Genomic DNA, 16,520 nt, shown 5'->3' with positions numbered 1-16,520 from the left:
TGGAGGAAGGACCCCATGACATTACCGACAATGTATGCAGTGAATCTTTCTCCCATCCTTCCCCAAGGAGACCTCTGGCTTTTCACCAGGGTAACTGTCCACTGGGGACAGGAAAATGATCAGACATTTCAGGGACTACTGGACACTGGCTCTGAGCTGACATTGATTCCAGGGGACGCAAAACATCATTGTGATCCTCTAGTTAAAGGAAAGGCTATGGAGATCGGTAATTAATGGAGTTTTAGCTCAGGTTTGACTTACAGTGGGTACAGTGGGTCCCCGGACTCATCCTGTGGTCATGTCCCCAGTGCCAAAATGCATAATTGGTATAGACATACTTAGAAGCTGGTAGAACCCCCACATTGGCTCCCTGACTGGTAGAGTGAGGGCTATTACGGTAGGAAAGGCCAAATGGAAGCCATTAGCACTGCCTCAACCTAGAAAAATAGTAAACCAAACACAGTATCCCATCCCTGGAGGGACTGCAAAGATTAGTGCCACTACCAAGGACTTGAAAGATGTAGGGCTGGTGATTTCTGCCACATCCCTGTTCAACTCTTCCCATTTGGCCTGTGCAGAAGATAGATGGATTTTGGAGAATGACAGTGGATTATCATAAGCTTAACCAAGTGGCGACTCCAGCTGCACCTGCTGTACCAGATGTGGTTTCATTACTTGAGCAGATTAACACATCTCCTGGTACCTGGTGTGCAGCCATTGACATGGCAAATGCCTTTTTCTCCATTCCTGTCGATAGGCCCACCAGAAGCAATTTGCCTTCAGCTGGTAAGTCCAGCAATTTACCTTTACTGTCCTGTCTCAAGGGTAAATCAACTCTCCAGCTTTGTGTCATAATCTTATTCAGAGAGATCTTGATCGCTTTTCACTTTCACAAGATATCACACTGTTCCATTACATTGATGACATTATGCTGATTGGATCGAGTGAGCAAGAACTAGAAAACACACTGGACTTATCAGTGAGACACTTGTATGCCACATGATGGGAAATAAACCTGACTAAAATTTAGGGATCTTCTACCTTAGTAGAATTTCTAAGGGTCTAGTTGTTTGGGGGCTGTCAAGATGTTCCTTTTAAGGTGAAGAATAAGTTGCTACATTTGGCCCCTCCTACGACCAAGAAAGAAGCACAATACCTAGGGGCCTATTTGGATTTTGGAGGCAACACATCCCTCGTTTGGGTGTGTTACTCCAGCCCCTTTATTGAGTGACCTAAAAACCTGCCAGTTTTGAGTGGGGACCAGAACAGGAGAAGGCTCTGCACCAGGTCCAGGCTGCTGTGCAAGCTGCTCTGCCACTTGGTCCATATGACCCAGCAGACCCTATGGTGCCTGAGGTGTCAGTGGCAGATAGGGATGCTGTTGGGAGCCTTGGGCAGGTGCCCACAGGTGAATCACAGCAGAGGCCTCTAGGATCTTGGAGCAAGGCCCTGCCGTCTTCTGCAGATAACTACTCTCCTTTTGAGAGACAGCTCTTGACCTGTTACTGGGCTTTGGTGGAAACTGAACATTTGACCATAATCCATCAAGTCACCATGTGACCTGAACTGCCCATCATAAACCAGGTGATTTCTGAACCATCTAGCCATAAAGTGGTTCATGCACAGCCAAATGTAAGTGGTATATAGGTGATTGGACTCGAGCAGGTCCTGAAGGCACAAGTAAGTTACATAAGTGGCTCAAATGCGTATGGTCCCCACTCCTGCCACCTTGCCTTCTCTCCCCAAGCCTGCACTGATGGTCTCATGGGGCATTCCCAATGATCAGTTGACAGAGGAAGAGAACACTAGGGCCTGGTTCACAGATGTTCTGCACAATATGCAGGCACCATTCAAAAGTGGACGGCTGCAGCAATACAGTCCCTTTCTAGGACATCCCTGAAAGACAGCAGTGAAGGAAAATCTTCCCAGTGGGCAGAACTTCAAGAAGTGCACCTGGTCGTACACTTTGCATGGAAGGAGAAATGGCCAGATGTGTGATTATAAACTGATTCATAGCCTATAGTCAATAGTTTGGCTGAATGGTCAGGGATTTGCAAGAAGGATGATTGGAAAACTGGCGACAAATAAACTTGCAGAAGAGGTATGCAGCTGGATCTCTCTGAGTAGTCAAAAACTGAAGGTATTGGTATCCCATGTGAGTGCTCACCAATGGGTGACCTCAGCAGAGGAGGATTTTAATAATCAAGTGGATACAATGACCCGTTCTGTGGACACCACTCAGCCTCTTTCCCCAGCCACCCCTGTCATCACCCAATGGGCCCATGAACTAAGTGGCCATGGTGACATGAATGGAGGTTACACATGGGCTTAGCAACATGGACTTCCACTCACCACGGCTGACCTGGCTATGGCTACTGCTGAGTGCTCAGTTTGCCAGCAGCAGAGATCAACACTGAGCTCTCGATATGACACCATTCCTCGGGGTGATCGGCCAGCTACCTGTTGGCAAGTTGATCATATTGGGCCTCTTCCATCATGGAAAGGGCAGATGTCCTCACTGGAATAGACACTTACTCCGGATATGGGTTTCCCTATCCTACATGCAATGTTTCTACCAAGACTACCATCTATGGAGTCAGGGAATGCCTTATCCACTGTGATTATATTCCACACTTCATTGCCTCTGACCAAGGCACTCACTTTACAACCAAAGAAGTGTGGCAGTGAGCTTACACTCATGGAATTCACTGGTCATACCATGCTCCCCATCATCCTGAAGCACCTGGATTGACAGAATGGTGGGATGGCCTTTTGAAGTCACAATTACAATGCCAACTAGGTGACAATACTTTACAGGGCTGGGGCAAAGTTCTCCAGAAGGCTGTGTATGCTCTGAATCAGCATCCAATATATGGTACTGTTTCTCCCAGTCAGGATTCACGGGTCAAGGAATTAAGGGGTGGGAGTGGAAGTAGCACCACTAACCATTACCCATAGTGATCTATTAGCAAAATGTTTGCTTTCTGTTCCTGTGACATTATGTTCTGCTGGCCTAGAGGTCTTAGTTCCAGAGTGGGAGAACTGCCACCGGGAGACATAATGATCATTCCATTAAACTGTTAGTTAAGATTGCCACCTAGACACTTGGGCTCCTCCTACCTTTAAGTCAACAGGCCAATAAAGGAGTTACAGTGTTGGCTGGGGTAACTGACCAGGACTATCAAGATGATACTCCACAACAGAGGTAAGGAGGAGAATGCATGGAATACAGAAGATCCATTAGGGCGTCTCTTAGCATTACCATGCCCTGTGATTAAAGTCAATGGGAAACTACAACAGCCCGATCCAGAAAGGACTACAAATGACCCACACCCTTCAGGAATGAAGGTTTGGGTCACTCCATGAGGGAAAAAAAACACACGACCTGCTAAAGTGCTTGCTGAAGGCAAAGGGAATTACAGAATGGATAGGTGAAGAAGGTAGTCATCAATACCAGCCACAACCATGTGACCAGCTGCAGAAACCAGGACTATAATTGTCATGAGTATTTCCTTCTTTCATTAAAAACATGCTTGTGCATGTATATACTTGTACTAAGGAAATATCTTTATTTTCTTGCTCCTTTTTCTTTTTTTTTTTTTTTAATTTTTTATTGGATTTTAGGTTTTGGGGTACATGAGCAGAGCATGCAAGACAGTTGCGTAGGTACACACATGGCAGTGTGCTTTGCTTTCCTTCTCCCCTTCACCCACATTTGGCATTTCTCCCCAGGCTATCCCTCCCCACCTCCCCCTCCCACTGGCCCTCCCCTTTTCCCCCCAATAGACCCCAGTGTTTAGTACTCCCCTTTCTGTGTCCATGTGTTCTCATTTTTCATCACCCGCCTATAAGTGAGAATATGCGGTGTTTCATTTTCTGTTCTTGTGTCAGTTTGCTGAGGATGATGCTCCTTTTTCATGTGACATAAGATTTATGGACTTCACATCAGCATTTAAGTATTGTTAACTTTATGTAATAGTATTTGTGTTGGGGATTGGTGAGTTTCCTGTTGTATGAAGGATAGTTGTCTTATGTTAGGCATAATTATGACCTTATTATTATCTTTATATGAAGATTACGTATGATCTTGGGGGATTTGTATGGGGTCAAGTTGGCAAAGGGTGGACTTGTGATGGCTAATACTAAGTGTCAACTTGATCAGACTGAAGGATACAAAGTATTGATCCTGGGTGTGTCTGTGAGGGTAATGCCAAAGGAGATTAACATTTGAGTCAGTGGCCTGTGAAAGGCAGACCCACTCTTAATCTGGGTGGGTACAATCTAATCAGCTGCCAGCTCAGCTAGAATATAAGAAGGAAAAAAAATGTAAAAAAAGAGACTGGCCTAGCCTCCCAGCCTACATTTCTCCCATGCTGGATGCTTCCTGCCCTTGAACACTAGACTCCAAGTCCTTCAGTTTCAGAAGTCACACTGGCTCTCCTTGCTCTTCAGCCTGCAGATGGCCTATTGTGGGACCTTGTGATCATGTGACTTAATACTAAATAAACTTCTCTTTATATATACATATATATCCATTCCATTAGGTCTGACCCTCTAGAGAACCCTGACTAATACACAAACCAACTTCTAACAGAGCCTCCTTCCATTTGTCAAGCTTTAAACAAAATACTTGATGTTGTATTTCACAGCTACCGGTTCGTTATCTTTCACTAAGTCCTTTCTCCACCAATTAAGGCCTGGTTGTCACATTACCCCAGGAGCCTGTGTATTTGCCACCACACCTCTTTCTCCTGGCCACAGGAATCTTTGCTTTGATGGGCAATTTTCCACAAAATCCGATAGAAACAAAGTTTTTGCAATTTGGAGAAATCAAAACATACCCAGAGATGACAGAAAGGGTATTTCTTATGAAGGCATTTACCAAATAAATGGTGTTAACATAGTAATGATGAATGGGGTATTTTGTTTTTTAATTAAACAATAGAGCACTGCCAATGAGCAATTGGGGGAGAAGGGAGCAATATTTAAAACGGTTGAAGGAAACCACTGCCCCCTTTTGCAAGACTCCCAAGCCTCGCGCTCAACATCTTAGGTGGTTGGTGCCTTCCCTTTTCATCTGCTCTGGCCCAAAGCCTCAGGGACTTTTTTGTTTGTTTCTTCACCAATTAGTTCATACTGTGCTTGTAGCAAGACTGAGGGAGACAAAAAACATGAGCTCACACATCTATGCATTGAGACATTGCCCTGTGCCGGATAAACGTGTGCAATTATTATGTGTCAATTATAAATTCAAAAATTAATCAAAAAATGCAAGTCACAGTCTGGCCTTGATTTTTCAATATTTCGTTTTCACAGTATATGGAATGTATCTCACCAGGTGAGAAGAATAATAAAGACCCATGGATGCCCCAAATTTTAGCATTTTCATAAATTCCTAATATAGACAGAAACACTCTCGATGCGTTGCCTGGAAACCGTGACAGTGTTTTCTCACAAGAAAATCTCTGGCTGGATAAAATGCAACAATGTCTTTCTTCAGGACATAATTCTTATCGAGACCACAGAGGGCTTAATCATTAACAAAAACTGTACAAGAGGAAGTGAAAGTGCTTTTCAAAAAATGTAAATGTCTTGACATCTTAATTAGAAGTCAAAAAAGTTAAAAATCACACTAGGCCTGCTGTCCACAGCCTTCCTAAAACATAGTTATTGAAATGCATTTTTAAACTTGTCAGATGTTTCACCATTAACTAACTTTTTAGCAATAGCTCCCATCATCAGAAGGAAACAAAGCAATTAAAAAGTTACTCATTAATCAAAACCCTCTATCAGTTTCCTGGATAAAAAGGAAGGAGCCAACACTGAAAAAAAAAAATCTTCAAGCTACAAGAAGACACAGCCAGGCCAAGGGTCCAGGGATAAGTTACCTCTGTTGTGAGGGAAAGGACAGGTGACCATATTTCTGCCAAGTCAGAAAAGGGTGAGTTTAGCACACCCTTCAAGCTTCCATTCACCAGGTAGGATTAAGTACCTGCCTTCTCCAGGCATGTCAGGCCCTGCAGGTATACAGGTGAGCAGAGGGATCTAACTTCCTCTCCCCATTGTTCTTTCTCACCAGCCACCATTCCAAACTACAACAAGAGAAATAATGACCTACTTGCAATTATGTGGAAATCCTTCAAAGGGACCAGCACATTCTGGTTGCACTGGGAGATCCCCACAGGCTCCCACCATGGAGAGGGGTTTTTGATATAATTCCTCAAGAACTAAGAAAACTTTGCATGGATATGGATGAATCTGGAAACCATCATTCTCAGTAAACTGACACAAGAACAGAAAACCAAACACCACATGTTCTAACCCTTCACCCCCAGGACCCTCCCCTCCCTGTGTCTGCCTGTTCTCACTCATAAGTAGGTGTTGAACAATGAGAACAGGCGGACACAGGGAGGGGAGGGTCCTGGGGGTGGAGGGTTAGGGGAGGAATAGCAGGGGGTCTAGCATTAGGAAAAACACCTAATGTAGATGACGGGATGATAGAGGCAGCAAACCACTACCATGACACGTATATATCTATGTAACAAACCTGCATGGTCTGCACATGTACCACATAACTTAAAGTATAATAAATAAATAAATAAATAGAACTAAGAAAACTGCAGCAGCCACACAGCCAGCTTCCTTTCTAAGATCCCCTCTAAGCCATTCTATCCTGAAACACAATCTTTCCTCTAGCTTCTCACGTTCAGTGGAGTCTGCCATACTCTTAGCTTCTTTTTCCACTCAGAAATTTTTCTTCTGCTTATTTTTTCTACAGACTTTTCATTCCCCTCTCCACCTCTGGCTTCTGAATTCCTACTGTTTCCTGTGTCTTGAAGCTTCTGTTTCTTTACAACCTCCCTCCGTTCGATGAGGTTTGTCAGAACTCTACCATTTATGCCCCTGTGTCTGGGTCTTACGTTCAGACTCACCAGGGAGCAACTTGATTGTGTCTGTCAGTTACTATATAATATGCATGATCTTAACTGGATGAAGTTCCATGCCAAGCCGTGTCATAAAATGCTGGCCAGCCTATAGCAGGCTGCCTTTCACTCCAGGGCTGATCCCTGACACAATCAGTTTGTAGTCATAATCGTGGGATCCTATGATTCAAAACATAGCAACCTCTCTCTTAAGAAACGATTTGTGTTTTTTCCTCCTAAGGCATCTGTGAGTGAGAATGACAATAGGTGTACCATGAAGAACCCAAAATAGACATTAAAGTTTGATTTCATGTGAGTCCTGTATTTGTTGCTGCTTGAATCTAACACCACTATTTCTTAAAGTCTTCACCACTGGGCTCCCTCCACACTCACACAGGCACCTCCATCAGTCCTGCACAGAGACACCCTGAGATCCCTCTTAACATAGTGCTCCGAGTTGCCAATTCTGATTTGCCACACAGGATGAAACTGACTGCTGTCTTCTTGTCTATAGGATAAAGTCCAAATTCTGCAGTAAGCCACATTAAGGCTTCAGCCTAAAACTCTGGCTGCAGCCCCAAACCTCAGCTGTATTATCACACCAATTTCTTTATGCAACCTATACTGGATGGATTTCATTTCTCCTGTCTAGTCCTCTCTCTGCCTTTCTCCAGGGAGGCTGACCTTGATGGACTTCTTCAGCCAGTTCCCAAGCTCCATGACTGTAGACTAAATTTCGTTAAAAGGGAGCACTGGTAGGATATGAGAAAGAGGGCATATAAAGAATGAGCTTGAGATTTGATCCCCTTTCCTCCCCACAAGTTCCGCCTTCCTGGCTGTGGCTGCCTTTCTTTACTAAGGGCCTCAGCTCTGGTCAGGAAATTCCCTCTGCCATCTAAGCTTTCAGTGGGTCTGGGGTTACCAGAACCCTATTCCCTATTCTTGCTTTTTTAGGCTGAAGTTACTTGCTCCAACATGCTTCATCCTCCCAAGTTGGTTTTTTTCCAACCCTGTCCACATATTTGTAAATGGTCCTTCAGTTACTCCCACCTTATACAATTTTTAAATAGACTTTGGGGGTGGGGCAGGGTCTCTGTCTGTCACCTAGATTAAGAGTGCAGTGGCATGATCTTGGCTCACTGCAACCATCCTCTCTTGGTTTTAAGCAATTCTCATGCCTCAGCCTCCCGAGTAGCTGGGACATTAGGTGTGCACCACCATGCCTAGCTAATTTTTATATTTTTTGGTAGAGGCGGGGTTTCATCATGTTGGCCAAGCTGGTCTTGAACTCCTGACCTCAAGCAATCCACCCGCCCTGGCCTCCCAAAAGTGCTGGGATTACACCTCCTGACCTCAAGTGAGCCACCATGCCTGGCCTAAATAGACTATTTTTAAAGAAAAGTTTTCTATTTATAAAAAGATTGAAAAGATAATACACAATTCCCATATACTCACAGCCTTCCTTATACTCTGTAGCCAGTTACCCCTATGATTAGCATCTTATGTTGGTATGATACATCTGTTACAATATTGAGACATTATTATTAACTGAAGTCCATACTTTATACACACTTCCTTATTTTTTACCTAATGTCTCTTTTTCTGTTCCATGACCTCATCCAGGACACCACATAACATTTAGTCAAGGCTCCTCTTGAGCTGTGACAGCTTCATAGAATGTCCTTGTTTTTAGTGACCTTGACAGTTTTGAAGAGTACCAGTCAGGTATTTTACAGGATTTCCCTCAATCTGTAACAATACACAATTTCAATATGCATCAAGAGAACATGATGTCACATGACTTACCACTGGTGATGTTGACCTTGATCATCTGGCCAAGGGAGTGTCTGTCAAGTTTCTATACTGTAAAATTATTATTTTTTTTCCTTCTCTTTCCATACTGCACTCTCTGGAAGGCAGTCACTATGTGTAGCCCATGTTTAAGAAATAGGGAGGCTGGGTGTACTGGCTCATGCCTGTAGTCCCAGCACTTTGGGAGGCCAAGGCAGGAGGATCGCTTGTGCCCAGGAGTTCAAGACTAGTCTGGACAACATAATGAGACCCTGTCTCTATTTTTTTAAAAAAGAAGAAGAAAAGAAAAGAAATAGAGAGCTATGCTTCCTTCCCTAAAGGTGGGATAGAGCCTATGTTCTTTAAGAATATTAAGGTAAAATATAGATAAAATGTATGATTTTAACCATTTTTAAGGGTTTTAATCACCCTTTTTAAGTTGGCCAACTATTTCCTGTTAACACTCCAATGCTACCCACGCTGAACTTGTCAACATTCACCAAAAGTGACATGTGTCTTTATGTTCTAGCACTGCAGAATCCAGGTAAAGAACGAGCTTCTCTCATTTTTGCCTGTGTGATTCCTACTCACTCTGAAAGCCCTAACTCAAGACTTCAGTGGGCTCCCCTGGGGAAAGTAAGCTACTCCTGCTATTGTCTCCCTGTCATTGTATTCATCCTTCTCTTCTAGTATTTTTCTTTTTTTTTTTTTGCACTGCACCCTTTTATTTGGGCTTTCACATGGCAGAAACTAAATTGTATTTATCTGTATGTCTCTAAGGCTGAGGACTCCCCAGGAAACATGGTAGTCACCAATAAATGTTGATTGGAAATGAAGGAAGCAAAGGTGAGATAGAAGCCAAAGTGGTTTATTCACTTTAAATATTACTGAGAGTATTAACACCTAACGCTGGTGAGGGGGTGAGAAAACCTGCACTTGTAGTGGTTTACCCTATTACATCCTTCCTGTGGGGCAATTTGGTAATAGCTCCTAAGAGCCATAATATATGCAATTTCTTCACTCAGCAATTTCAAGTCTCAACACTTTATTTAGAAGGTAATCAAAGACAGGTGGAAAGATACTCGTACAAAGATGTTATCATTTTTAATGCAAAAACTGGAAACAACCCAAAGACGCCACACCTGGCTGACGAAATTATAGTATATCCATCCTGTGGAGGAACATGCAGCCATTAAAAATTAGGCTGAACATTTACTAAGTGATTAGCATGGGGTGGGGGTGATATAATGGGCATGAATTTAACTTTCTCTTTATGTGTATCCAAGTTTTCTCCTATGAACAATGATGGTATCTGTAACTAGAAAAAAAATGATCAAATGCATACTTTCAAAATATCTCATTTTGTCCTTTCACACCTCAGCATCCAATAAAAGATAATCAAAACTTGCATTCTGACCTGTTGGCCAGTTTAGTAATGATGAAGCCAAAATGTCACAGGGGCCACGACCACTGCTGCAGCCATCACCACCCTCCTACTGAATACACTAAGGGTCATGGGGCCCAGGAGAAGAGAACTCAGAGCTTCCCAACTTGGTTGGCCAGCTTCTCTGGACCCCTCTTCTAATCTGAATCTTGGACATTGGTTTATGTTTGTTTTGTTTTTAAAGCTTCTCTAAGTGACTATACTGTACAGTCATGGTTTGAAAACCATGGTTCTTGGTTGGGCTTCGTGGCTCACACCTGTAATCCCAGAACTTTGGGAGGCCAAGATGGGCAGATCATCTCAGGTCAGGAGTTCATGACCAGTCTGTCCAACATGGAAAAACCCCATCTCTACTAAAAATATAAAAATTAGCTTGGCATGATGGCACATGCCTATAGTCCCAGCTACTTGGGAGGCTGATGCAGAAGAATCATTTGAATCCAGGAGGCAGGGGTTGCAATGAGCTGAGATCAAGCCACTGCACTGCAGCCTGGGCAACAGAGCAAGACTCCATCAAAAAGAAAAGAAGAGAGGGAGAGAGAGACAGCAAGAAAGAGAGAGAAAGAAAACCATGTTCCTTTTCCACTCCGTTCATTCTGCAGATGGAAAAACACGTTCAGAGAATCCAAAATAACATGAAGGTAGAACTAGATCCCAGTCTCCTGGTTTCTGGGATATATTTGTTTGTACTTTAGCACACCAATGAAATCAAGGGTGGAGTTTTAGAGATTAACTGATTTAGAAGGCCTCGATTGCTTCATGAGGGAAACTAGGAGTCTAAAGATTTCTAGAAACAACTTTTCTTTGATCTCCCTAAGTCAATGTGAGAACTATGTCTGAGCAGTTATCAAAAAGCACTGGACACAGGGATATTAGAAAAGATGACCCTTAGTCTAATGTAATGCCGAGGAAGGCGCTGCAAGGTCTAACTAAATACAACTGTACTGAGTAAGCAAAAATGTTAGAAATCAAAATCCCATTGTATCCGAGGCTGGCTTTACCCCAGAACAAATAAACAAAATTCTCATCACACTTTACCTTCCCAGCCCAGTCCTAGGACCCCTGCCTTTTGCTCAAGGCAATGCTTCCCAACACAATAACCAAAAATGGCATCCTACAGTTACTCTTGCAATTCAGATACCCTTGCAAACTGAAAGCAATACCACCTCTTTTCACACAATCTCCACCCTGTCCCAGATGGTACCAACAACACACACCTCAGTGAATTAGATTAAGTGAGGCCCTGGAATTTTCCCTGGAATCTGCACAGAGGAAAGAAGTTTAGTCTTGGGAGTCAAAAGATCTGACTTCCCCTGACCTTCCAGATATCCTGGAAGTCCTCAACAAATCACTTAACCCTTCAGGACTCAGACTTTCTGTGAAATTCATGACTACTGGGCAATCTTGAAGGTCTAGTCCAATTTATTCAATGACAGGCTTGTACAAGCCAAGCCCACTCCTGGTTTGTAAAAGATGAAGTTAATCTTTAAGCTAGCAGCATGTGGTATAATGAGAACTTGCAGAGGAAATTTTCAGTCATTTCTACACTTGTTCTGTTTTCAAAATTAAAACAAATATAGAAAATGTAAAAGGTGGGAAGGTAAATTAGATTCATTAAGATCTAAAGTCACTTAAATGAAGAAGAAAACTTCTCTATTCTTTGAAGGGTCTTAAATAAATATTCTGGTGCTGTCTTCTAGGTTATGCAGAAATATCATTTGACTTTCAATATTCACTCATATTTTTTTTTAAAACAAAACATCGCCAGTCACAGTGGCCAACACCTGTAATTCCAGCACTCTGGAAGGCTGAGCCAGAAAGATCACCTGAGGCAGAGTTCAAGACTAGTCTCAGCAACATATTGAGACCCTGTCTCTACAAAAAAAAAAAACAAAAGCCAGATGATGGCATGCATCTATTGTCTTAGCTACACAGGAGGCGGAGGCAAGAGAACTGCATGAACCCAGGAGTTGGAGGATGCAGTGAGTTATGATCGCACCACTGCTCTGCAGCCTGGATGATACAGCAAGACCCTGTCTCTTAAAAAAAAATGTTAAAAACTATTACTTTATATTGCAATCTACACTCGTGTATTCACAAAAGCCACCAGCTCCTCCTACATGGCAGGCCATGGGAAGAAAATAAGCAGACAAGTTTCCTGGATTCTTAGCGCTTACGATCCACTGGAGGGGCTGTCAATAATCAGATATCCACACAAAGGCACATTTAGACAATGTGATAAATGCTGTAATGAAGAAACCCAGCAAGCAAAGAGGGCCTATGGCAGAGGGAGCTAGGCTGGAAGGTCAGAGAAGGCACCCATAGAGGAACTGACCTTTGGAAACAGAAGGATGGGTGGGGAAGTTATTTAGAGAAAGGACAGACAGCTCAGGCAGGCCAAGGCCTGTTCAAAGACCCGAGGCAGAGGGGCAGCATACTATTTACAGTTGCCCCCTTAAAATCCTGTACATTACCTGGGTGCAGGTATGAGATCATTTTTGAGGAGGGATTCTATGTGTGTATAAAAAGGATTAATCTTCCCAAGTCATTTGAAACCAACCCACCTGTAAAAACATTCATTAACCTTTCATTTATCAAACACTCTCAAGTTTATGTCTCACATTATATACCAATGCAGTGATTTCTTATCTTGCACATTTAGCTCTCTTGCTTTTATGTGATCTCTGAGCAGATGTCCTGTGTTGGGCAGGTGGGTGCGGGGAAAACCCCACCATCTGGCTCACTGAAGACCCAGGATCGGCAAGTAGTAAGAAGATATCACTGTGTAAGAAATCTCCTTATCTTGCTTTTAAAGGTCAAGAGGACCCACTCTGGAGTTTAAAGTTAAGTTACCAGGGGTGATGTTTAAAACAGCTCGAAAAGCACTAGTGGAACAATTCACTCTTTTTCATCTTCCTGAATTAGAAGATGAAATTAGAGATACAGGATAAAAGCTTGTGAAGACAGCAACAGAAAGCAACCCACGAATCTACCTGCAGGTGCAAATGGTGTGTGCACCAAAGATGTCATGGAGCGGTTCACCCAGGGGACTTTTCTTTTTTTTAGACAGTCTGGCTCTGTCAGTTCCATCTCAGCTCACTGCAACCTCTGTCTCCCGGTTCAAGCTATTCTCCTCCCTCAGCCTTCCGACTAGCTGGGACTACAGGTGTGTGCCACCACACCCGGCTAATTTCTTATCCCCCCTACTCTGCCCTCTTTTCAAGACAAGGCAAGAGAAAAGAGGGGGTTCTCATACTCATCTATAAGTTACTAGAAAGTCACATGGGATAAAGAAGGAAGAATAAAGAGAAAAAAATGCAGAGGGAGATTTCTCTGGAGTGGAACACACATCCACCCTTATCCTCCCAAACTCATTCTAGAATCCAATGCCTATAATATTCCATTCCACACAGAAGCCAGGTTCTTCATAATTCCTCAGTTACATCTAGAAACTCAGAAATAAATAAAGGCTCATTTTCTGTCACTGAAACCTCCCAGGAAGAACAAAATGTGGCTTTTGAACAAGGAATTGGAATTGTTAATAGGTTGCTTCTGTTCTCCTGCGCCACACTTTTGACTTTGCTGAGGGAAAGGGCAGCCGCTGCCGGTGCCCCCTGTAGACAAGCATCCCCAGAAGCCAAGAGCAGCCCGTCTGCTCCCTCTTGCCTGGAGTCCCTGTGCACTGCCACGACGACAACTCACGCTGGTTCCTGCCAAGCTGCAGCGGGTTGTATAACCACGCTCTGAACGCCTAGTTGGGAGCCCGGCGAGCTTCCCTCCCAGAAGCATCAGAAGCATCTGCTAGAAGTCACTGGCGTCAGTCCACAAAGACCCACCCGGCAGGAGGGACCCCCCGCCCCCCGCCCGCGCCAGATTCTGGTGGAGGGCCGAGCGGGAGGTGCTGTTAGGACATCATTGCTGGGGCTAGTCCAGGGGGTTGTAAATCTCTCTAGGAGCCGTTTGAGCCCGAAGTTCTGTCCCCAGAGCTGGTGAGGAGGGCGGCAAGCCCATCAGCGCCCGCATTCGTGCGGATCCGGGAAGGGGGATGGGCGGAAATGCAAGAATACAGAGGGGGGTTGTCTAAGAACGTCTCCCCGGGGAAGTGCCAAGGACATCCCCGCTTCTCTATTCCATTACGTAACTCTTACCTATCTGCTAGCATCTACCTGAATTTAACTACTTTTTAAAGTGGGAAGTCTCTAAATGCACAGCATTGACACGGTCTAGGGATACCTCAGTGGACCCGGTTGGCCCTGGCAGCGGTTGGGGGTTGCATCCTGGTTACTGGAAGCCCAGGCCTCCCCGTCCGCTCGCAGGGCCGGGAGCCGGGTCGCTGCCGGGGACAGCGCCCTCTCCATCCGGCCAGCCCCGCGTGGCGGAGTCGCCGAGCCGCCCCCTCCCCGTCCCCGGCAAACACCTGCCCGCGGTTACCTGCGGCGCTGCGGCTCGGCGCTGCCCTTTGGCCGGGGCTCCGCCACCGTTGGCCGCGGGGAAATGATCGACCCCAGGGACCCGCGCCGCGTGTTCGGCGGGGTCCGTGCTGTTCTCCCGGGAGCCTTCATCCGGCGCCGGGAAGAGCCCGCAGCGGCGCTGGAAACGGGCGACGAGCTCGGAATCCTGCAGGCTCCGGAGCAGCTCGGCCATGGTGAGCCCGGGGCCGCGCTCTGCCGCCGCCGCCACGCCGGGCCGGTGCCCTCCGCTGCCACAGCCACTCCCGCCTTGACCCCACCGGTCCCGCACCCGTGGCGGAGGCCGGGCGGGCGGGGCCCCGGGTCCCAGCCAACAGGTGCGCCGCCCGGGTCCTAGCGCCCGCCCAGGTGTCAGCCTCCACCTTGCACCAGGCGCGTCCCCTTTTCTCTCCGTCCCAGGGGGCAAGGGAACACTGTTGGGAAACTGGGCGGCCCTGGGGCCAGGACAGCCAGTAACCGGGCAGAGGACTGCAGGTGTCCCAGCTGCGAATCTCTTCTCGCAGAGCCCCCAAACATCCCACTTCCTCCCGTGACACTAATGGAACGGCCGAGCAGGCGTGCACCTGCTCGAGTCCATCCTTTCGGGCGCAGGTTGATCCCATCATGACTTTTCTTGCAACTCTGAGCCCAAGGTGAAGCCAGATTTCCTTACACGCCAGCTGCCCACAGCCACCCACGTATTCCCACGTCCCTGCAAGACTAGTTCTAGTAAATACAGCGAGCCCCCTAAGGAAAATTCCCCAGTTCTTTCCAAACTGAGTGACGCAACGTCTCCCCAGAGGTCCGAACACCCTCGACTTTGCTCAAGTACCCAGGAGGTTCAAAGTGGGCCCTGAGTCAACATCCGCAGCGTCGCTGCCCCCGCCCTTGATTTGGCAACTGGGAACACTTTCAGGTGGGTGGGGAGGAAACTCCCTTCTGGGTTTTCCGCATTGAGAAAAAAGATGCTTACCACCCTCTGCTACTTCTTTTCGCTCTGCCTCTCTTTTAAGCCATGGCACTAGGAAGAAGGCATCAGACCATCTGGCGGGACTTTAAACAAGAAGCTAACGAAGTGCTGGAGGAGTGGGGACAGGATTAGGTATCTCACTGCACCTGCACCTGCTTTAGACACTCAGCAGAAGACAAGAAAGGAAACATCCTGCAGGCCGGCCTTGGTTTTCCCTCCCTCCTCCTAAATTTCCCTCCTAGGCTCAGAGATCCCGTGGGAGGCAGCAGCCAGATTAGGCCCAGGTGATCGATCTGCAACAAAAGTGCAATTTAATCCCGTCTTCCGTTTGCCACAGAAGCCTGCGTGTTTACTGATTGTCCATGCAAAGCCTACTAAGAATTTGGTTGCACAAATGATGATTAATGCACATTTGTCATTGCCTTATTTATTCCGTTGTCCTTATAGGACTGAATGTCCTTGGGATGTGACTTTCCAAGATGATGTGGTCCCCCTTCATGCCCTAGCTTCTACTTTCCTTGCTTCTCAGTCCTGTCTGGAGAACAAAGTCAAGGGGACTGAGAGAGTGCTGCAGCTCTTCAGGAACACCATTCTCCTCTTACAGGAAGACACAGGGTTACTGTCTTGCCTGGCGGGGTCACACACACAAATGTCCAGCCCAGGAGTTAGAAGCTTCTCTCCACAATGCTGCTGGCTGTCATTTACAGGTTTGGTTTTAGAAGATGGAGCTGCAATCACTGGGAACCTGTTCTACTTATGTGTTAAAGAAATATGTTTTCCTGTAATGGCACTTGCATCACATGTCTCCCAAATTTAGTGCTTCGATTTTTGTTTCTCCCAATTAGGAAAAAGGAAAAGCAAAACATGGCACACCTAGCATTAAGGTAATTGCCGAAGAATTGTATTTGCAGACAGAGCATTTTATCTCCATGGAGGATCAGTTA

The 16,520-nt window shown here is 45.6% G+C and overlaps 1 protein-coding gene across 1 annotated transcript in view; it reads right to left on the bottom strand.

The window, feature by feature from the left end:
• Window positions 1-14,879, bottom strand: part of SGPP2 (sphingosine-1-phosphate phosphatase 2) — a 150,204-nt gene extending 135,325 nt beyond the window's left edge. Inside the window, exon 1 of the mRNA XM_002749830.6 lies at window positions 14,590-14,879. Coding sequence (XP_002749876.4) covers window positions 14,590-14,802 — 213 coding nt within the window. The 5' untranslated portion in view covers window positions 14,803-14,879. The remainder of the gene's footprint in view (window positions 1-14,589) is intronic.
• Window positions 14,880-16,520: the final 1,641 nt, after the last annotated feature.

Source organism: Callithrix jacchus, chromosome 6, assembly GCF_049354715.1.
Source record: "Callithrix jacchus isolate 240 chromosome 6, calJac240_pri, whole genome shotgun sequence".
NCBI classification, from domain to species: domain Eukaryota; kingdom Metazoa; phylum Chordata; class Mammalia; order Primates; family Cebidae; genus Callithrix; species Callithrix jacchus.
This window is presented reverse-complemented; position numbering and strand designations above follow the sequence as displayed.